The 23,306-nt window shown below is 38.7% G+C and overlaps 1 protein-coding gene across 1 annotated transcript in view; it reads left to right on the top strand.

Annotated features, from left to right (window-relative positions):
- The window catches only part of CHP1 (calcineurin like EF-hand protein 1), a 43,262-nt gene that overhangs the window by 14,783 nt on the left and 5,173 nt on the right, over positions 1–23,306 (top strand). Inside the window, exons 3-5 of the mRNA XM_045823593.1 lie at positions 5,465–5,545; positions 10,969–11,096; positions 22,220–22,281. Coding sequence (XP_045679549.1) covers positions 5,465–5,545; positions 10,969–11,096; positions 22,220–22,281 — 271 coding nt within the window. The remainder of the gene's footprint in view (positions 1–5,464; positions 5,546–10,968; positions 11,097–22,219; positions 22,282–23,306) is intronic.

The following is a 23,306-nucleotide window of genomic DNA, read 5'->3' on the forward strand; positions in this document are numbered from 1 at the left end:
TTTAAAATATAATCAAATGCTTTAAATAGAAATTACTGTCATTTCAATGTTAATAAGTGTAAGTAATTATAAAAATATATTTATATATAATATATAACAAATACAAAATTATAAATAATAAATTATTTGTCTCCATTATACTAAATATGAGAAACTTTTCCTAAGTGAATGTGTTCCCAGGGGTATGACCTGTTAACAGATTTTAATGTCTTCATATGTATACCATCTAAGCATAAATCCTGGCCAACTCTCTGAGTAAGAGAAGGGACTTGCACAATAAAGTTCAGCGTAGAGGGCTGGCACTTCTGGTTACTAATGGTCTCTCAAAGTCTGGTGTTCCAGAGAATCCCTGTGCCTATGAGTATCTGGAAAACCACTCTGTATTGGGAATTTTTTGGCCACAAAGACTTGCCTACTACCAGTAATAATGTTTTTTCTTTGAAAGTCTTCAAGGAAGATTTTTCTAGGTATACTATGAGGTAGAATATAATATTAGTATGCTCTTGTATGAGCACATACAAATCTGCATTTCAAGTACACTTGTGGTGTGGACTCCTTGGAGTATTTTTCTATTATTGAGAGAGGAAGAGAAACATCGATGTGAGAGAAGAACATTGATTGGTTGCCTCTCATACACGCCCTGACCGGGATGAACCCACAGCCCAGGCATGTGCCCCGACTGGGAGTGGAACCCATGACCTTTCGCCTTGTGGGAAGATACCCTACCAACTGAGCCACACTGGCCGGAACTGGAATGTTTTTTATTAAGTTTGTATTGGTGGACAAATTTGAGATGCTAAGTTTAGAGAAATTTCCCAGATGATTTTATTTGTTGTTTAACAGTTTAAAAAACTATTTTATAATGCTCTTTTACTTTCATTTTGATACTTTCAACAGTGTTCCTATTGGTCTTATAGAACAGCATTGTATTTACAATATAAATTTTAAGAGTAGAGATTAAAAGTGTCAAAGGACAGGGTGTAGGTCCTTATTAACATTGGAAGTTCAAGACCAGATCCCTTACTGAGACTGAAGGCCTTCAAGCTAGGTTGTGCATTTACCACTTGATCCTAGACCTGGTATTTAAACTGTGCTCTTAGCTAAAACTACTTAAGTTTGTTAGACATTAAACTGAGGTATGTTACCATGCAATTCAAATCAGCCTTAACCTTCATTTAAGAGGTAATAGTTACTGTTTCTTAACCTCTGTCAAACAAGAGGAGAACATATTGGTGACAGTGTGGACTTTGTATTATAGTACGAATTACGTAATAAGAGCATAGTACATATTTGTTGAATTAATCAGGACCTCAATAATTTCACTTATCTTTTATCATCTTAAGGAACCTGTTTATCTTATGAATGACTTCTGGTTCATTCATTGCTATGAAGATTATTATTCTATGTGATCAAGGAAGATTACAATCCAGAGTTACTGTTCCAGAGCTATGTCCTCAGTCTCCTAGGTCAGTTTCTACTTCTGTCACCACCAGATGTGGTGGAGATGAATTTATTGAATTAAGCACTGTATAAACATTAAACCACAAGAAGAACAGAGTATTGAAGGCTCCTGATTAAACAGGAACATTAACATTTCATATGAAGAGGTTGGAGGAGTTTTATCTCTTCTGTTATAAACATCTTGAAGGCAGGGATGAGATTTATTAAGTTTATATTCCTTTATATACTTAATACCCAGATTTACCAATTGTTAACATTTTGCCACATATTTCATTGTGTATTTCTCTTTTTTCTATTTTTAATATGTTATTGATTATGCTATTACAATTGTCCCGTTTTCCCCCCTTCACTCCCCTCCACCCTGCACACCCTCCCCCACCCATATCCCCCCCTTTAGTCATGTCCATGTGTCATACTTATAAGTTCTTTAGCTTCTACATTTCCCACACTATTCTTACCCTCCTACTATCTATTTTCAACCTACAATCTATGCTACTTATTCTCTGTACCTTTTCCCCCTCTCTCCTCCTCCCACTCCCCTGTTGCTAACCCTCCATGTGATCTCCATTTCTGTTGTTCTGTTCCTGTTCTAGTTGTTTGCTTAGTTTCTTTTGGTTTTGCTTTAGGTGTGGCTGTTAATAATTGTGAGTTTGCTGTCCTTTTACTATACATGTTTTTTCTTTATCTTCTTTTCTTAGATAAGTCCCTTTAACATTTCATAAAATAAGGGCTGGGTGATGATGAACTCCTTTAACTTGACCTTATCTGAGAAGCACTTGATCTGCCCTTCCATTCTAAATGAAAGCTTTCCTGGATAGAGTAATCTGGGATATAGGTCCTTGTCTTTCATGACTTGGAATACCTCTTTCCAGCCCCTTCTTGCCTGCAAGATCTCTTTGGAGAAATCAGCTGACAGTCTGATGAGAACTCCTTTGTAGGTGACTGTCCCCTTATCTCTTGCTGCTTCAAGGATTCTCTCCTTCATTTTTACCTTGGCTAATGTAATTATGATGTGCCTTGGTGTGTTTCTTCTTGGGTCCAACTTCTTTGGGGCTCTGAGCTTCCTGGATTTCCTAGAAGTCTATTTCCTTTGCCATGTTGGGGAAGTTCTCCTTTATTATTTGTTCAAATACGTGTTCAATCTGTTGCTTTTCCTCTTCCCCTTCTGGTACCCCTGTAATTTGGATGTTGGAACGTTTAAAGACGTCCTGGAGGTTCCTAAGCTTCTCCTCGTTTTTTTGAATTCTTATTTCTCCATTCTTTCCTGTTTGTTTTTTTTTTCTTCCTTCTGGTCCACTCTATTGTTTTGAGTCCCAGTTTCCTTCCCATCACTATTGGTTTTCCATACATCTTCATCTCTTTTATGGTAACCTGCATTTCTTCTTCTAATTTGCGCCCAAAATCAACCAATTCTGTGAGCTTCCTGATCACCAGTGTTTTGAACTGTACATCTGATAGATTGGCTATCTCTCGGTTGCTCAAAAGGATGAGCCCTGGGGCATTGATCTGTTTTTCTGTTTGAGACATGTCTCTCTCTCTCTCTCTCTCTCTCTCTTTTTTTTTTGGTCTGGTCGCTCCTGTTATGGTGAGGGGCGGAGCCTTAGGTGTTCACCGGGGCTGGGCACCCCACTTGCTAGATTGTGATGTTGTATGTGGGGGCAGGGGCGGGAGGGAACAATGGCGGTAGCTCAGTTCTCCCAGGACCTCGGTCCCTTCCCTGGGATCCTGCGCTGCGCGCTCTGCCCTTATCCACAATCACCGCCTCACTGGGTCTGCCAGCTGCCGCCTGCGCACTCAGGGTCCACCCACTGCGATCTTGTGCACCCCAGATGCCTTACTCGCTCCCGGTTGCCTTATGCACCCAGTTCTCCCCGTTCTCCGTGTGCCCGGCTGCTCCTTCCCACCCCTCCTACTGGTCTGGATCAACGGGTCTACTTCAACTTCTTGGCTGTCTGACTTCCATTCAGATAAATTCTCTGTCAGTTCTGGGTGTTATTCTGCCTCTAAATTGTTGTTGTTCTAATCTTGGTTGTGCGTGGAGGTACAGTGCATCCATCTTGCCGGAAGTCCTCATCATTGTGTATTTTTATAAGAAGGACATGCTCATATCAAAATCAAGAAACTTAGCATTTTGATATAGTACTATTACATAATATTTCATATTCTTTAAGGTTCATATTTCATTTTTACCTGTTGGCTCATTAATTTTTTCATAACAATTTTTCTCCTAGTCTAGGATCATTGCGTTTAGCTGCATGTCTCTGTAGTCCCCTTTGATCTGAAACAATCCTCTGCCTTTCTCTGCCCTTCAAAATATTGGTATTTTTGAAGAGTACAGCATAGTTATGTTATAGACAGCTTTATATTGGCACAGAATATCAACCAAGTTTTTTTTATCTTCACTGAGAACATGCTTATTGATTTTAGAGAGAGGGGAACAGAGTGGGGGGAGAGAGAGAAACATTAATGTGAAAGAGAAATATTGATCAGGTGCCTGTTATATGTGCCCTAACTGGGGACCAAATCTGCAGCCTTGGCCCCAACCAGGAATTGAACCCATGACCTTTCAGTTTATGGGACCATGCTCCAACCAACACGAGCTCGCCACACGAGCCAGGTCTCAGTCAAGTTTAAAAATATATATATTTATTGAATATTTTTGGGGGGATACCTTTCTTTCAAAATGTTTAACATGGGAAAGAAATGTGGTTTTTAGAAAAAAATATGTGCTTTGACTTACAGACTTTGATTTAAATCACAGTTCTGCCACTTAACTAGCTTTGTAGCATGGGGCAAGTTACTTTGTCTCACTCACTCTCAACTTCCTCAGCTCTAAAAGGGTATAGGTTACAGGTGGCAAACACAAGCCCCGCAGACCTAATCCAGCCCCTCACCTTGTTTTATCCTGCCCAGCACCTTGTTTCTACCTGGTGGTAGTTCCCAGCTCCTTGCCCCTAGTTAAGGAGTAGTTACATTTATACAGTCCTAAAATTACATTTAGCCCTTTGAAGACAACCGCGAGGATGATGTGGCCCCCGGTGAAAATGAGTTTGACACCCCTGATACAGGTAAAATGTTGGCATTAAGAAATGAGATACAGTGTCCTGGCTCATGTGGCTCAGTGGATTGAGTGCCAACCTAAAAACCAAAAGGTCACTGTTCATTTCCCAGTCAGGACATGTGCCTGGGTTGCAGGCTAGGTCCCCAGTTGAGGGTGTGTGAGAGGCAACCGATTGATGCATCTCTCACAGATCAGTGTTCCTCTCCCTCCCTTCCCCTCTCTCTGAAAGTAAATAAATGAAATCTTTAAAAAAAAAACAAATGAGGTAATGTATGTAAACAGAGCAGCACATAATGTGTGTACAGTGAATGGTAACAAGTACTCACTTTAATATAACTTCCAACTTGTAAAAAGATAAACTGCCCTTGCCCTGTTCAAAGATTAAATACTTCTCTAACTCTAATCCATAGAAGATAGTTGAGAAAAAGTCAGACTCAGGATAAGAAAGTCTGGAAATCAGTTAGTTGTCACATTTTATTCTTTCCTTGGACTTACACATTGCATGTCACAGTGCTATAGATTTTCCTACCAAGGGCACAGAGGCCCCTCTAAATTTTTGCTGTCATATTCAAGTGTCTGTGGTATTTGATACTTTACATGTGCTATTTATTCTCCAAACTTAATAACTAAGTACAAAATGGTAATGTTCAAGGAATCATTTACAGAGACAACTGAGTATTCACTCGTCAGTGGTTTATTGATGTAACCTGTGAGCTGATTCACTGGAACGTGGCATAGTTAAATCTGGCTTCTTCCACTCCGGACTTGGTCCAAGAAACACTTGGCAGCTATTAAATCGCTATTCTTTGCAGTTATTTGGTATAATTTGCCACAGAAGTAAATTCCAGGAGGTAATATCCTTGCTAGGTTGTATTCTTGCATGACTGAAGGAGTTCATGCTAAAGGCCAATGGTCTCTAACTCAAAGTGATTCTTTTGTCAGCCGGGAAGACTTCCAGCGGATTCCAGAACTTGCCATCAACCCATTGGGAGACCGGATCATCAATGCCTTTTTTCCAGAGGGGTGAGTCCCTGTGGTTATTGGGGTTCTTTCTGAGGCTAATTTGGAATAGTGACATTGGTTGGGTCATCTCAGACCATGAGCCTCCTGATTATATTGGACATCCCTAACTTGGTCATATCTAGAATATGTTTTTTTCTCCCACCTTCCTCCCATTTTAAACTTCAGGTAGGTATATAAGCCCATCTTCAAAATTCTGTTTTTGATAGCTTTATCTTTGATGTAAAACTAAACTCTTTAAAAACTGTATTTCGCCCTTACTGGTGGTGTTCAGGGCATTGGACATCATCCTCCTGCAAACCAACAGGTCACTGGTTCAAGTTCCAGTCAGGGCACATGCCTGAGTTGCAGGCCAGGTCCCCAGCTGGGGGTGTGCAGGGGCAACTAACTGATCAATGTTTCTCTCACTGTCCTTCTCTCCCTCCCTTCCGCTCTCTCTAAAAATAAATAAAATCTTTTAAAAACCTCTTTGGAAATTATTTCAAATTTACAAAAAAGTTGTAAAAATTGAAAATAGTACAAAGAACAAAGTGTATCTTTTACCCAGGCACATATGTTGTTAAAGCATTGCCTCGTTTGCATGTGCTTTACATCTCTCAGACTGAGCCAATAAAACTATAATCAAGACACATGTATAATTATAATTTTCTAGTAGCTACATTTAAAAAGTAAAAGTGAACAAAATTAATGCATAAATGAATAAAGATAAATTAACTTTAGCAAGATATATTTTATTCAATCCAATATATTCAAAGTATCATTTAATATGTAATCACTATTTTAAAATTATTAATATAATGTATCTTAACATTTTTTCAAATGCCTTTCATCCAGTGTGCTGTAATAATAAGACAAAATATTAGGTGTTTTATTTTTTTCCAGCTTTATCGAGATATGATGGACATATAAAATTGTGTAAGTTTAAGGTATACAACATAGTGATTTTATAGATGTATATATTGCAAAATGATTACCACAGTAATGTTATCAAGGTTATATCCATCACTCCATCACCTCATATAGTTAACTATTTTGTGTGTGGTAAGAACTTTTACAATCTACTTTCTTAACTTTTGAATATATATACAGTACTGTTTAGTGGCCATGTTGTACATTACATCCCCAAAACTTATTCATCTTTTAACTGGAAATTTTACCCTTTGCCACTTTTACCCATTTCTCCCATTATCTATTTTATTCTAATATAGTATTCGTATTCCAGTTTTATCTGTTTAACCAATAATCTTTTTTATAGCACTCCCCGCTCCCCTGCTTCAATACAAGATCCAGTCTGCTGTTGTCCAGTCAGTTGCCGTGTGTCCTTAGCCCCCTTTAATCTGGAACATTTGCACAGCCTTTTTTTTTTCTTTTTTTAATGACATTGACTAAGGATACAGTCATCCCCAAAACACACTTACTTTCGCAAATAGAGTTGGGTTTGTCTAATGTAAAACTAGGCTTTTGATATGCTTCACTGCTTAATGTACTGCCTTCAGAGTACTGAGTAAATATTTATTGATTTGATTAGGTGCCTTTTCATGAATACAGTTAATCATATAATCTTGTTTTAAGTATTCTCTTTAACAATCGCTTCCTGATTCCTTGTGGCTTGCCTGTATGACCCAGAGGGCTTTAAGAAGTTACATGGTTTCCAGTTCTTAATAATGAGACTAAGTATCAGTGTGGACACTATCTGATAAAATGCCTGGAGAGGAAATTTTCTCTGAATTTTCTCTGAACTTGAAAGGGATTTGCAAGTTCAGAAGTTGGGTTCTCCGCAAATCTGCGTGATGGCCAGAGGAGGAACACTGGCAGCAGCCAGTTTATATGAAGATAGGAATATGAAGACTGAGACTTACCCTTTTCAGATTGCTGTTGACCATGGGAACTATCCTACCCTCCCTCATTTCCCGTTTCTCTCCCTGAACTATCATTTGTTTCAGATGTGGTTTTTCCATTCCCCCTTTTAGCAGTTGGAGAGCATTGAACTTTCTGCAGAGATAGCTTTCACGAGTATGCTTTGTATTCAGATCTTTTGCCGTGAAAAGTAAACCCAGTAGAGTCATTTTGCAAACTTTTTTCAGAGTTCCACAGACATGCTTGATTATTTGAAGAAGCAGCTGGTAGAAAACTGTTTATAAGGCCAAACCACCTTTGTTGTGACTATAGTATCACCTTACCTGCCATCCTACTCAGGTATCTGCTGCTAAATAGGCAGGTATATGTGAGGATACTGAGGCCAACACTGGGCTACACAGCTAATCTCTTAGCAAGCTGCACCTCTGTCTAATCAGTTATAGATATTTGGCTTCCGGGTTCTTTGTTTTTTCTGTAATCTTGTGCAGGTGGACTTTTTTTTTTTTTTTTTTAATAATGAGACTTGAAAGTGGAACATTGGTATTTAATTACCTTTCACTCAGAGACATTATGGCAGTAAAATATGTACTCATTAATCTGTTTTTGCAGCATATAACTCAAATCTTATTTCACATTACTTGATTCTTCAAATCTTACATTTTTGATAAGATACCACTCCATTAGTAGGTCAGCTACCTTGAGGAACTGAAGGTCATTCTTTTGAGTACAATGGGCTCATGAGCATTGAACTCTACCTTTAGAAAGTCTCTGATCTGTGTGTGTCTACCTGGCACTTGAGAGACCTAACATACTGCATCTGTTCAATGGGACATACAGAGACTGGGGTTTATTCTTAGGGAGCCATAAGAACCAGGCAACTAACTATTCTTTCTTTGACTGCCCTAGATAAATAGCTGTCACATGGGACACTCTTTTTTTTTCTTTAATTATTTTTTTTATACTTTTCATACTAAGGTAACTTATTATGGTTTATTTTACAGTCTCATCATGGAGAGTATTAACATTTTTCCTATGATGGTTTTCCACTGTATTTTACTAAATCCTTTTTATCATTATTTAATGGTTTTCTGGTCATTTTAAAAGATTTTTATTTATTTATTTTTAGAGAGAGGGGAAAGGAAAGAAAAAAAGGGAGAGAAACATTGATCAGTTGCCTCTTGCATGCCTGTAACCAAGGGCCTGGCCTGCAACCCAGGCATGTGCCCTGACGGGAAATCTAAACAGTGACCTTTTGTTTTGTATGATAACGCCCAACCCACTGAGCCACACAAGCCAGGGCTCTGATCATTTTTTTTTTAAGATTTTATTTATTTACTTTTAGAGAGAGAGGAAAGGATGGAGAAAGACAGGGAGAGAAACGGCGATGTGTAGCTGCCTCTCACGTATCCCCTATCCTGGGGACGAGGCCTGCAACCCCAGTCGGGAATCAAACCAGTGACCCTTTGATTTGCAGGCCAGCACTCAATCACTGAGCCCCACCAGCCAGGTCATATGGTCATTTTTAAATGGATTCATTTGCTAGTTCCCATCCCATGTGTGATTTTGTCAAACTCTGTTTCCACCCTTCTCACTTTCCGCCTAAGTGTAAGCAATCAAGGTGTCAGGAGGGTCAGCTTCTCCTACAGACTCTCTCCTTGGCTTTTAGAACGCTGTTTCCGCCCATTGCCTTCACGTGCTCATCCTTCTGTATTGAGACATTCTTTTTTAATATTAAAAAACATTCTTCATTTATTCAGATTTTGGAATTATTTCTTAAAGGATTATTCAATAGCCTGTGGCATGATAAAACACTTTTCTCTAAAGTACCAAAAAGCTTTATACATAAAAAGGTCTTTCAAAACATTGTGATCATAAAAAATGGTGGTGGTAGGGGAAATCTATCCAGTTATGAGGGGAATAATAGAATCATGATATAGATACACAATTATGCAGGCATTTAAAGTGTTTCAAACTGTTTATATTGATTGGAGATATGCTTACAAGTTTTAAAAAGCAAGAGGCAATAGGAACAGACTCATACATACAGAGAACAGACTGATGGTTGACACTGAGGAGGGTGTTGGGGAATGGGTGAAATAGGTGAAGGGATAAAGAAGTAGGAAATGGCCCTGGCTGGTGTGGCTCAGTGGATTGATTGAGTGCCAACCTGCGAAACAAAGGGTTGGTTCAATTCCCAGTCAGGGCACATGCCTGGGTTGCGTACCAGGTCCCCAGTAGTCAGTGTGTGAGGGGCAACCACACATTGCCGTTTCTCTCTTTCTTTATCATTCCCTTCTCCTCTCTCTAAAAATAAATAAATAAAATCTTCAAGAAAAAAGTATGAAATGGTAGTTACAAAATAGTCACAGGGATGAATAGCACAGCTTAGGGAATATAGTCAATAATATTGTAATAATTATGGGGTGGGGAAAAGTAAGTTTATAGTTGTGAGTATGTGAAAACACAGAGTATATTTTGTATTATTTATTTATTAATGATTGTATTATTTTCCCTGTGAACAACTGTAAACCTGCGTTTGCCCCACCTTGTATGTATGGTGCCAGATGGGTACTGAAAATATTGAGGGGAACACTTTGTAAAGTATATGATTATCTAACCACAGTGCTATACACTTCAAACAATATAAAATAATACTGAATGTAAACTGTAATTGAAAAATTTAAATTTAAAAATAAGTAAGTAAAACCAAGATACAAAATCATATATGCAATATGTTCACAATTATCCAAACAGCTTAGAAAAATTGCTGGAGGAAAATAATATTAATGATAGCTATAATTGATTTTTAGAACAGGAATGGTTTTTTTCTTTCTACTTTTTTCCCATATTTCCAAATATGTATTTATTGCTTTTATAACAAAATAAACTTTATTATTATTTTTTTAAATATTTTATTTATTTATTTTTAGAGTAAGGGAAAGGCAGAGAGAAAGAGAAGGAAAGAAACATCAGTATGTGAGAGAGATATCAATCAGTTGCCTCTTACACACCCTCAACCAGGGACCTGGCCTGCAATGTAGGCATGTGCCCCACCTGGGAGTTGAACCAACAACCTTTTGTTTCATAGGGTGGCGCTCAGTCCACTGAGCCACACCAGCCAGAGCTAAACTTTATTTTAAAACAGCTTTTCCATAGTATGCCTTACCTTAAAATGTCACTATGTGACTGCAGGGGAGATATGGGAGGTGGTTGGGAGTCATTGGTTTGAAATGACCACCTTGCTGCTTGCTACAGAGTCTAAAACAGTGAGTTTGAATCCTGGCTTGCCTGATACTATGGCCCTGCAGTTACTCGAAATCCTCTTTGGGAAAAGAGAGAGAAGTATATTCAATAGGTGACTCTGGCCCTGGTTAATCACTTATAAAATGGTAATAATACTACCTGCCTCACAAGGTTTGGGGGAGACTTCAATGAAGGTATTTTTATGAGCACTAAAGTATTGTACTATGCATATGGAAAGAGACTTCATTAAATTATTGCCAATATATTGAATTCATAAGAGATGATCACCCTGGTTGACACAGTGTTGTTTGTTGTTTCCCAATCAGAGAGGACCAGGTAAACTTCCGTGGATTCATGAGAACTTTGGCTCATTTCCGACCCATTGAAGATAATGAAAAGAGTAAAGATGTGAATGGACCAGAACCCCTCAACAGCAGAAGCAACAAACTGCACTGTAAGAAGCTAAAGTCTTCTGATGTAAAATATTTGCCTTTCATTTCTTACAAATTATTTACTCATTCATGTATTCAACAAACATTTATAAGAGCATAGTGTTTAAGAGCTCAGACCCCAAAGCCAAACTGGCTGGGTTTGAATCCCAGCTCTGCCACTTTTTGACCATGTGACTTTGGGCAAGTAGGCCTACTGTATGCCAGGCAGCGTGGTAAATGCTAGGGTGACAACAGTGAAAAAGATCCAGCCCCACCTGTAAGAAATAATGATAGTCTTCAGCCCGCCTTAGAGAGAATTTGTTAGATATTGGATCAAAGTAGGGGTGGACAGCTAGGTTAGTGCAAGATTTCATTTTTGTCCCCATGCCTTTTGCCTCCTTCCCTTGGATGTTTGTTAGATTTCCCTCTGCCCTTGTTGGCTTATATGATATTGCCCAGTCGCTTACAACACTTCTCTAAGAAATTGCAATTTCATTTCTTTTTTCATTTAACACAAATCAAAATTGGAATTGAAATTGTATTGAATTGGTTAAATCCAAGCTTCTCATCAAGGGTACACAATGGTATACAGAGAGGTCTTTGAAAAAGGCTTTTTAATATTGAAACAAATACAGATAAATATTTATAGACTATCAGGCATAATTTACATTCATTTTGGAAAGTGGTGCAGAAGACTTAAAATAAACCTTTGATTTGTGGCCCTTGGGCCATATTCCCAGTCTCCCTGTCTAAGGATTGGAGTATGAGTTCACTGCTTCGTTCAGGAAAAGAGTTTAAGAAGCACTGAAATAAGTATTGTTATATAAGATAGGGAAGATTTTTGAACCAAAATAATAAAACACTGCTCTTCTTTATTGTAAGATCATGTACTTAATAAAGAGCAGAACACTTAAATATAAACAAAACTGGATGTAAAAGAAAATAGAGCTCTAATGAATTGTGCTCAAATTTACTGTATACTGTATTAGTGAATTCTAGTTATTTCTTCAAGACTAAATACTGTTTGAGACAGTCTTACGTCTTGCATTGTAAGAATTTTAGCATACACTTAGTACGTGTTTGCCTGATTCTGACATTGGTGTAGTAGAAATTTTCTTACTCATTTTTGTCAGATGAGGAATTGATCAATCATTGAAAAAGTAAGCTCTAGCATAGACTTATAGAAAAGGATACATGGTTAAACATTTTATTTTGCCTAATATAGTTAAGAACACATTTACTGACCCACCTTTTGATACAGGACCAACAGTTGTTTTGTTTTGTTGTAGTGTAAGTCTGCAGATGGGAGTGGTGTGACTTTTTGTAGAGCACATCTATAATGTATAGCCTAAGGTTTCTAGTTGCAGTTGAAGGAGAAAGAGAGCTTAAAGGTACTCATTAAAGCATTCTGAGAATAGAATCTTCTTGGGTGTTTTTTTCCCCTCAATATTTTATAGTTCTGCCATACTTACTTTAACAAGGTTTTTTTCACTGACTTAATAATTTTAAGTCTTAGAAATAGTCTCATTTTCTTAGAAGCAATAACTTTTCACATGTGTTTTGGTTTTTATTAAATTACACTGTTCTATTGAAAGTATAAATAGTACAAATAGTTTTAGGACTGTCAACATACCCTGACTCTTGGTACTCTTGGAAAACAGGTGGAGGGGACACTCACAGAGCCTGTCCGCTGCAAGTGTCCGGTGTGCCACCACATCAGTCAGAGCAGTTTGTAGAGGGGCAAGAGAATGCCCATGGGTCCAGTGAGTTAGTTGAGGAGAAGATAATAAGAGACATTCTTTGCGCTATAAAACTATGCTTATTTTCTAATCCAGGATGAGTGGAAATTTTTTAAAGGTCATCAGGTCTAACACAAACCTGTTACCTGAGTTCCATCTACAGCATGGGCTCTACTTTCTCCAAGTCATAAGAGTTGGTGACTTTCATGACTTGGAAGTTGGTGAATCCTGTTGACCTCATCTCAGAATGTTTTGAATCATAAAATAAAATACACAGCATTATAAAGAAAACCAATTATATTGAAATACAATTAACAAAATATTAAAACAACCTTGTGATATAGTAATAGATGTGCTTCTTCATTATATGTTAAGTAACAGGATGTAACATTGGAGTCTTAAGGCTTTTAAACAGCTCTGTACTTCAAATGTGGTAGTATTGACACAAAGCTACTCAGGTGATAAAATTGCAAGGGAGTGATAGGTTAGAATACTTAACAGTTACAAATCTGTACCACACCAGAAAAACATTCCCAGTGGTATGCTGCAGGGCTCTTTCAGCTTTTTGTTGTTCTTTTCCTCAGTAACTTTTGACTGAAATTGGAATAAGCAAATATGGAGGGCGTGGCAAAAAAGAGATTATCTTCTGGAGAGTGGGGTTTCCCCTGCTGAGTGTTCTAGGAACCCGGCTGTATCAGTGTACCAGCTGGCATTGTTGTGAGAGGTTGCATTTGGCCTCAGTGAAATTTTTTTTGAAGATTCATTCTTTCAACACCTTTGCCCTTTTCATCATGGGTGATTTACAAGCTCACCTGCCCACACCACACTGAGTATTCAGTGATTTCTGACCAAAACAGAATGACTTACATGCTCCACCCTCCCTATTCACCGGACCTCTCCCTGAGCAACTTTTTTTGTTTCACCAGATAAAGTCCTCAAAGGGAAATGTTTTGCCAATGTGGAAGAAGTGAAACAAAAAGCGGCAGAAACACTAAAAGGCATTGAAATAAACAAGTTCAAAAACTGTTTTGAGCAGTGGAAAAACATTTCGATAGGTGTATTACATCAAATGGAGAATATGTTGAAGGTGACTGGAGTTTAAACATGCAACAATGAATATACGATGTTTTATAAATACATTCTGGGTATTTTGGGGTCCTCCCTTATATACTGGGTTTCAGATTGACTATAAACTTGGAGGCATAGTTAATACAGGAAGTCACAGAATCAAAATCAAAAGATGTCTTGATAAGCTGAAAAAATCTGGACTTAGTTTTACAAAATGAATATTATAAGGGATAAACTAGAGTGCTGCACTTGGGTCCAGCAACACCTATAAACAAGATCTAAGGGTAATCCTAAAGTGAAGCCACCGTACACTGTGACTGCCTGGCCTGCAGCACCCCTCCCTAAAGCAGTGCAGTATTAGCCTGTGAGAAGAGAAATGTATCATAATGAGAATGGTAGTAATCCCACCCTGTGCTAAAGAGAACACACCTTGGGAACCATATTTCAGTTTGGATTCCAGAGATATACTAGAGCATATTTCTAAGAAAGCAACTAGAAATTTGAAGGTATCAAACACCATATAAATCATTTTCATAAGGAGGAGTTCTTTTATTGTAAAAAAACACATAACATAAAATTCACACCTTAAACATTTTTAAGTGTACAGTTTAGTAGTGTTAAGTATACTCACATTGTTGTGAAGCAGATCCCCAGAACTTTTTCATCTTGCAATCTGAAACTCTATACTTACTCAAGTCCCCTTTCCCCCGTAAGAAGGAAGGTTTTGAAAGAACTGGGCATAAAGTCAGCAGAAGGAAATACTGAGTTAGAGATTTATCTTCAAATACATAAAAGTCTATCATGTGGAAAAGAATATATGCGATGTGGATCATGGAGATATTTTATTTCAACAAAAGGAAGAATTTTTAAAAGAAAGATACTTTTGTATGAATAGTGCTGCCTCAGAAAAGGTAGTGATTCCCTCCCTGTTCAAGAAAAAAGAGCACTTTGCAGCACACTGCTTCTTAACCCAGGGTCCACAAACAGGAGTCTGTGAACGTGGGAAGGAAAAATAGTATGTCTTTTTCTCCCAGACTCTATTAAAATTCGGTATTTCCTTCATTTATGAATGTTGGCAACAAACCACAGCAGTAATAGCAGCACCTGTGGCAATGACACCAATAGAAATCAGACATAATTATTTCACATTTAGTTGTAGATAAATATCTCAGTTTGTTATTTGTGTTTAACAGTAGTTCAAAATCATGATAGTTCTGTGATCCAACAATATGGCAGTTTCTCAAAAAATTAAAAATAGAATCGCCATATGACCCAGCAATTCCAATTCTGGGTATGTACCCAAAAGAATTGAAAGCAGGGTCCCCAAGAGATGTTTGCACACCCCTGTTTATAGTAGCATTATTCATAGTGGCTAAAACAAGAAATCAACTCATATGTCTGTCAGTGGATGAATGGATAAGCAAAATATGGTGTATACATACATAGGAATATCATTTAGTCTTAAAAAGGAAGGAAATTCTGATATAGGCTGTAACGTGGATGAACCTTGAGGACACTATTTCAGTTACAAAAAGACAAATGCTGTATGATTTTACTTAACATTAGGTACTTAAAGTACTCAAAACCATAAAGACAGAAAGTAATAGTGGTGGTTGCCAGGGATTGGCAGCAGTTGGTAGGGGAAAGGGGCCAAATGAAGAGTTACCATTAATAAGTATAGAGTATCAGTTTGCGAGAGGAAAAGAGCTGTGATGGATGTTTGTGATGACTGCACAACAATGCAGATTATTTAATGCCACTGAACTGTACACTTTAAAAATAGTTAAGATGGTAAGTGTTTTATATGTATTTTACCACAATAAAAAAAAAAAGCACCTTGACTGGTGTGGCTCACTGGGTTGAGCATCAGCCTGCAAACCAATGCAAAACAAAGGGACACCGGTTCAATTCCCCATTAGGGCACATGCCTGGGTTGTAGGCTGAGAGGCAACCCATCAATGCTTCTTTCATACATTGATGTTTCTCTACCTCTCTTTAATAAATAAAAAAGAAAAAAATTGAAAAGAAAAAGTAGTAGGTAAAGTGAATTGAACTCCTTGTGGGTTTTAAAGGTTTCTACATTGTAGACCTCTGAATCAGTAAGCAGTTAATAGTAAGGAAAAAAATACTTAACTTTGTATTCCCATGATTTGATTCAGATAGTTTATGCAACACATCTACACAGTCTTTTCTTCATAGTTTTCTTTCTAAATCACTGTGGCCTCAATGTCTTAATTCACGCTGACCCTAAAAGAACTTTTCCAAATAGCATCAGTGTCCTTGGTAGTACCCGGTGTGTCACGATGCCTTCACTGACTCATCTGGCTTCAACAGCAAGGACATGTATTATCTCACTTTACAAGTCATGTGACACTGTCAGGGTTGATTGTGTTAAGGGTCCAGATTTCTTTCTGTTCCTCTGCTTCGCCATCCTTAGGGTCTGCTTCATCCAGTGGCATAGCTTCTCATGGTCACGTTCTCCTGATGGCTTTCAGTGACAGTTGGGCTGTGTATTTTCCTGCCCACATCTGACTGGGAGAAAGAAAAACAGAGACAGAGAAACCAAATCCACTCCTGAAGCTATGGGTGAGATTCTGTTAGAAAGGAAGAAGGACTGAATGCCACTTTAAATGGCAAACTTTAGGATAAGGTAGAACATAACAGAGAGCTGCATAAGTTACCCATGGTTTTTACCATTACTTCAGCCTTGGCTTTCCCATCAACTTTTACAGAAGCTGAAAATGAATTAAAATTCTAGTCCAGCCTATTTGTAGGGATCATATTCATATAATTAGACCAAAAGTAAAACCAAAGCTACATACAGGAGGAGTCCTGGATGTCTGCTTCCCTGTCTATATATTGGTTCTCTTTGAATTTCCCACAGAGCTATGGAAGCAGCAAGATGGGCACCTCTTGTAAACTGAGAGCAGTTGAACATCATATACCTAGCAACACATTTGCCAGTGTGGCACATTTACCTTCCACGTAGGGGATATGTTACTTAAAACTGTGGACTTCTGGAACCAAATTTGTTCATGGTGCATCTTTTGCATAGAATAGTCTCTCCAGGAACTCTGAGAGCACACTTTGTCCTATTCTTTTTTAGGAATGAAAGTCAGGCTTAACTGTACCTATGTAGACACAGGCCCAAGCACACATAATACTATAGCTATGTTTGTCTGCCAGGAATGGTTCCTTATTGCTCTCCTCTTCAGGTCAGAGAGATTTTAATGCCTTACATGAAAAATACAACCCATCTTAGAATGCTTTGGGAGAGGTCTATAAGCCTCCCTTTTAATGTGCTAATTGTCCTCTTAAATGTTTTTTTTTATAACACATAATGAATGACGTGTGAAATAAAGAGTGTGCATGAAGATATTTTATTGGGATGGTGGGGAATATTGGTGAAGTTAAGTTTGGGAGAATAGCCAAGAAGTAGTAGTGTGCAGCATTATTCACAATAGCCAAAAGGTAGAAGCAACCCAGATGTCCCTTGGCAGATGACTAGATATGCAAGATGTGTTCTATGCATGCTGTGGAATATTATTCAGCCTTAAAAAAAGAAATTCTTCCACATGCTACAGTATGGATGAATCTACTTATGCTAAATAAAGTAAGCCAAACACCAAAGGATAGATATTGTTTGATTACTCTTTTATGAGGTCCCTAGTGTAGTCAAATCATAGAGAGAAAGTTGCCAGGGCTTGGGGCCAGGGGCGGATAGGAGTTACTGTTTAATCAGAGTTTCAGTTGGAAGGGATGAAAAGATTCTAGAGATGAATGGTGATAATAGTTACAACATAATGCTAAAATGTTTATACATTTAAAAAGGGTCAAAATGGTAAATTTTATGTATGTTTTACTACAATATTTTTTAAGAACAGTGATTAAAAGGTAAAGGTTTGACTGAGACCATTCATTGGTCTTTCATTAAGCAAATGTATGAGCAATTACTAAGTGTAAGGCACTATTTTAGGCCCAGGATATAATGATTTATAAATCAGATAAGGTCTTTGCTTTCATAGAGTTTATGATCTAATAAGAGAGACAGACTATATGGAAAAAGACAAATGAATAAGATTAACATTGTGGCAAGTCCTATGAAGGAAATTAATCAGGTGAGATTAGGAACTGATATGGGGCCGTCACAACTTGAGTGGTGAGTGAACTCTTTGAGGAATTAAAATTTGAGCTAAGAATGAGCCCATCATGTGAAGAACAGAAGAGAGCTTTAGGCAGAGAGACCCACTGGTGGTATAAAGGCCCTTAGGTAGAAGAGTACTTAGAGAACAAACAAGCATTATGGAGAAAGAAGTGAGTGGTAGAAGAGGATGGTAGAGGTGATGGCAGGTAGATTACATTGATTGAACTCTTACTGTGTGCCAGGCACAGTTTAAAGTATCTTTCATGTACCAACTCATTCAGTGCCCAGAACCCTGTGAGATGGATTCTGTTATTCATTTGCACCCTCAGGAAACTGAGTTACTTTGCCGGTATGTGGCAGAGCCAGGGTTTGGCAGAGCTGGTATCTCGACCACTGTTCTATATCACTCTGAGGAGCTCGGGCAAGGGGTCTGAACTGGAGCTGCATGTGTGGAGGTGGTCAGAATTAGATGACATTTGAAGCCATGGAACTGGAGATTTGAGAAGGCAGCTCTGGAAACAGGAGAATCCAAGTCATAGGACCAAGAATCAGGAAAGGGAGAGAACCTAACATAATGGCTCAATCATTTGTTCATATGGCCATTATCTTAGGGAAAATGTCTCTGCTGGTTCAGGGCCAGAGCAGACTTCCAGGAATCCAAGTCAGTTGAGAAATAACTACTGTTGCTGCAGTTTGTTTTTTAAGACCCTATCAAGTGATGATCTCTCTAGTTACTCATCTGCTGGTGTTTTATTCTGCTCAGGCTGCTATAACACAATACCGTAGCTGGGTGGCTTCAACAACAGACATTTGTCATAGCTTTGGAGGCTGGAAAGTCTGAGATCAGGGTGACACATGGTCAGGTTCTTGATGAAGACCCTGTACTGGTTCACAGTCATCTTTTTTTTTTTAAGATTTTACTTATTTATTTTTAGAGAGAGGGGAAGCGGGGGAGAAAGAGATGGAGAGAAACATCAGTGTGTGGTTGCCTCTCACATGGCCCCCACTGGGGACCTGGCCTGCAACCCAGGCATGTGCCCTGACTGGGAATCGAACTGGTGACCCTTTGGTTTGCAAGCTGGCATTCAGTCCACTGAGCCACAACAGCCAAGGGAGAGAAAGAGAAAGAGAAACACAAAGAAAGGAGAAAGAGATCTCCTGTCTCCCATCATTAGGGCCCCACCCTCATGACATAATGTAACCCTAATTAACCCCAAAGACTCTACCTCCTATTAGCATCACATTGGGGGTTAGGGTTCCAACATTAATTTCAGGGGGACACAAACATTCAGGCCATGGCAGCTGAGTTTCAAGAATAAGCAGTTCAATACAAATGGCCAACAGGATACATGAAAAGATACACAGCTTCACTAGCTATAAGGGAAATGCAAATCAAAACCAGAGCCCTGGCTGGTGTTGGTCAGTGGATTGAGTGGCTGCTTGGAAACAGAGGTTGCTGGTTTGATTCCCAGTCAGGGCACATGCCTGGGCTGTGGGCCAGGACCCCAGCTGGGGTCTCGTGAGAGGCAACCAACTGATGCATGCATCTCACAGATATCAATGTTTCTCTCCCTCTCTTCCTCCCTTCCCCTCTCTCTAAAAATAAATAAATAAAATCTTAAAAACACCACAGTGAGTACCACCTCATACCTATTACAATGGCTGTTACGAATAAGACAAGAAATAACAAGTGTTGGAGAGGATGTGGAGAAAAAGAAACCATCAGACACTACCGGTGGGAATGTAAACTGGTACAGCCACTATGGAAAACAGTATGAATTTCCTCAAAAAAATTAAGAATAGACCATATGATTCAACAATCTCTCTTCTGGGCACCTGCCTGAAAAATTTGAAATCATTTCTCTGTTAAGGTGTATGTACCCCTATGCTCATTGCAGCAGTACTCATGGTAGCCAAGACATGGAAACAACCTGTGTCCTTTGATGAATGATTAGGTAAAGATGTAGTCATATATGCGCTGGAAATACTAGTCAGTTGTGAGAAGGGATGAAACACTGCCATTCTCGACAACGTTGATGGATCTTGAGAGTATCAAGCTAAGCTAAATAAGTCAGAAAGATAATGGCAAGAACCATATGATTTCACTCATGTGGAATATAAAACAAAGCAATAAGCAAACAAAACAAACAACTCATAAACACAGGCAACAGTATGGCAGCTACCAGAGGAGGAGAGGGTGTGGGAAGAACGAAGAGGGTAAAGAGGGTCAAATAAATGGTGGCAGAAGAGACTAGACTTTGGGTAGTGAGCACACAATGCAATATACAGATGATGTACTATAGAATTGTACACATGAAACTTATAGAATGTTACTAACCAGTGTCACCCCAATAAATTCAATTTTTTAAAAATTAGTAGTTCAGGCTTCTGTAAATAGTTTGGCAGGAAGGGATGTAAGTGTTCATTCCAGTTGCCTAATTAAAATTCAGAAGTTAAAAAAAAATCAAATAGATATTTATGGGTTACATAGCAAAGTTTTCCATCCCAAAATCATCCTGAAGATAGCTTATAGATAACACATTTTATGCTTACTTCAGAAAGCTGACAGCATAAGCAGAAGTGTGTCTATTTAATTTAGGGAATATATTAAACACATTCCTTTAGGAATACTTTTGATCCTCATCTCCTGTTTCCTTCTTAGACTCTAACCTGCTTAAGCATATAAATTCTCAAATTTGGTAGTTACTCAGCTAACCAAATTAAGAACAGACAAACATCAGGGAAGAATCTCTCCCATTACTTCCCACTCAAGAATTCTAATATGTACCTTATGAAGAGTAAATTAGATTTTTAAAAAATTTTTACTTTCTCTTTTAGAGGATGCACTCCTTTTTTAGGAAGGGTGTGATGTTTAACCTTGTAGTTACTCATCCACGTTCTCCTGCCTTTGTACCTAGTGTTAGCTGTGCTGGAATGCCACTTCTTGTCAGACTTGTTCAAATGTTACTTGAACCAGAAAGGCACATTTCCCTTTGTCACCCTGAATTTCAGATGTGTGATGGCACTTTGATGTGTTAAAGTGAGTAGAGCACACTGCTCTCCTCTACTAGAGCGTGAGTTCCTGAGGACCAGATCTGTATCTATGTTTTATAATAACTGCAGAGTAGTGGACTTTGGCCTTTCAGTATTCACAGCACTCTACTGAAAACCAAGAATCTTCGTGGCATGCTTGAAGCGATCCCAAGTCTCAAAACCACACTAAATTCAGTTATGATTACAAGGCAGTCACTTACTCAGTGCGACTGCCTATTAAGTCATCCATTATCACACTTCGTGTGGTAGCCCTTCGGCAACATGACTGAATGATGTTTGCTCTTCTCAGTTCTCTCTCTTATATATCTGTCCTACTTTCTACAAGCCTTATCTGTTGTTAAAGAGAAAGAAACATGAGGTCAGAAGACCATCAAATTCTTGGCATTTTGATATGAAACTGAAGTTCTTGACCTACAGGACTCTCAAGTGGTAGAGAATTATTTGAAAATTGGCTCAAATTTGCCAAAGTGGACACTTTCCCAGAGCAACACTTGGTGTAGTCAGCCATTTGGTACCTGTATGGCTCTGATCATTGGCTCCCCTGAGTGGTGCACTGTCGCCTCGATGGCTTGTGTGAGATGGCCTAATTTACAGAACCACCTTTATGGGGTCTTTGTTAAAATTCTAAGATAAGAAAAAGGACATTTGACTTTTTCTTTCTTAAGATTTTTTTTATTTATTTTTAAAGAGGGGGGAAGGGAGGGGAAAAGAGGGAGAGGAACATTGATGTGTGAGAAAAACATTAATCAGTTGCCTCTCACATGCACCCCAATGAAGAACCAGCCTGCAACTCAAGGCATCTGCCCTGACCAGGAATCGAACCCAGGAACTTTCACTTTGTGGGATGATGCCCAACCAACTGAGCCAGGACGGCCAGGACTTAGTTTTTCTTTTTATTGTTTTCTGATTTGTTCCACAAGGGTCCTCTATTTTATCAAATGTAAGATGCCATCAATTATGAGATGTATCTCAATTTCTTAAATGTTATGAAGCTTTTGAAAGCTCTACGAGTAATAGAAATTGCTCTGGGGAAAACTGTTAATTGGCTTTGTTTTCTGTCTAGTGTCCTTCACATTTTAGTTCCTTGAGAAGGGGCAAAACACTACTGAATTTCCTCTAACTTCATGTTTTTCCCTACCAGTTGCTTTTCGACTGTATGATTTGGATAAAGATGACAAGATCTCCCGCGATGAGCTGTTGCAGGTATGTGGGAAAGCTCCCATAACACAGATACACAGATAACTTGTGTTTGGGCCCTGCCTGCTTCTTCTTCTTCCTCTTCCTCTTTTTTTTTTTAAGATTTTATTTATTTATCTTGAGAGAGAGAGGAAAGGAGGGAGAAAGAGAGGGAATGAAACATCAATGTGTGGTTGCCTCTCATGCTCCCCCTACTGGGAACCTGGCCCTCAACCCAGGCATGTGCCCTGACCGGGAATCAAACCAGAGACCCTTTGCATCGAAGTCCAGGGCTCAATCCACTGAGCCACACCAGCCAGGGCCTGCCTGCTTATTCTTGTGGACAGGAATTGTTCCTTACTTGTAGGAAGCATTTATTTAACACCTGCTGTGTGCAGAGTTCTATCCTAGATATAAGGCAAAGCAAATAAGCTGGGGAAATTTGAAATGGCTCATTAAGTTCTCACAGACAGATGTCTTCACTATTTAAAACGTAATTTTAAATGTCTTTTAGGTTCTGGCTAGCACAACTAAAATATGTGAGATGATTTAGATTAAAATGTTTTGTTATTGTCCAGTTAGTTTATTGGCAGCCAGGTAATTCTGATAACACTTAGGTAATTACCGCTGTGTCGTCTATTTTGGGGTTTGACACAGGACACAAGGAACTGCTGCTGGCCTGTGGGCTCATTGCCCTTTGTCGCTCCCATGGATGAGTTCCCTGTCCTCTACTGGCAGTGACTGACGTTTCATCCTGTTAGCCATTCCCTTCTATTTTTCCTCTCCTCCCTCTCCAAAATACAAGTTTAGGAGGGGAGAAAATTCTCCTCTTTTCTTTTTTAAATATTTGTAAATCTCGGGGACCCTAGGAGGCTAATACTCTCAGGACTTTATGTAGGGAAATTTGTCTATTTCAAGGTACACCTAAAAAGCAAAGTGGTTTTTATTCCCCTTGAAATAAATCTGAACTCATTCGGTGAGTTGAGTGTCTTCAGAAATCTTTTAAGTTGCCAATAACTCAGATCTATCTCAAGGTATTCCCATATTCTATG

Source organism: Phyllostomus hastatus, unplaced genomic scaffold (assembly GCF_019186645.2).
Source record: "Phyllostomus hastatus isolate PE091 unplaced genomic scaffold, TTU_PhHast_1.1 phas_scaffold_501, whole genome shotgun sequence".
NCBI lineage: Eukaryota > Metazoa > Chordata > Mammalia > Chiroptera > Phyllostomidae > Phyllostomus > Phyllostomus hastatus.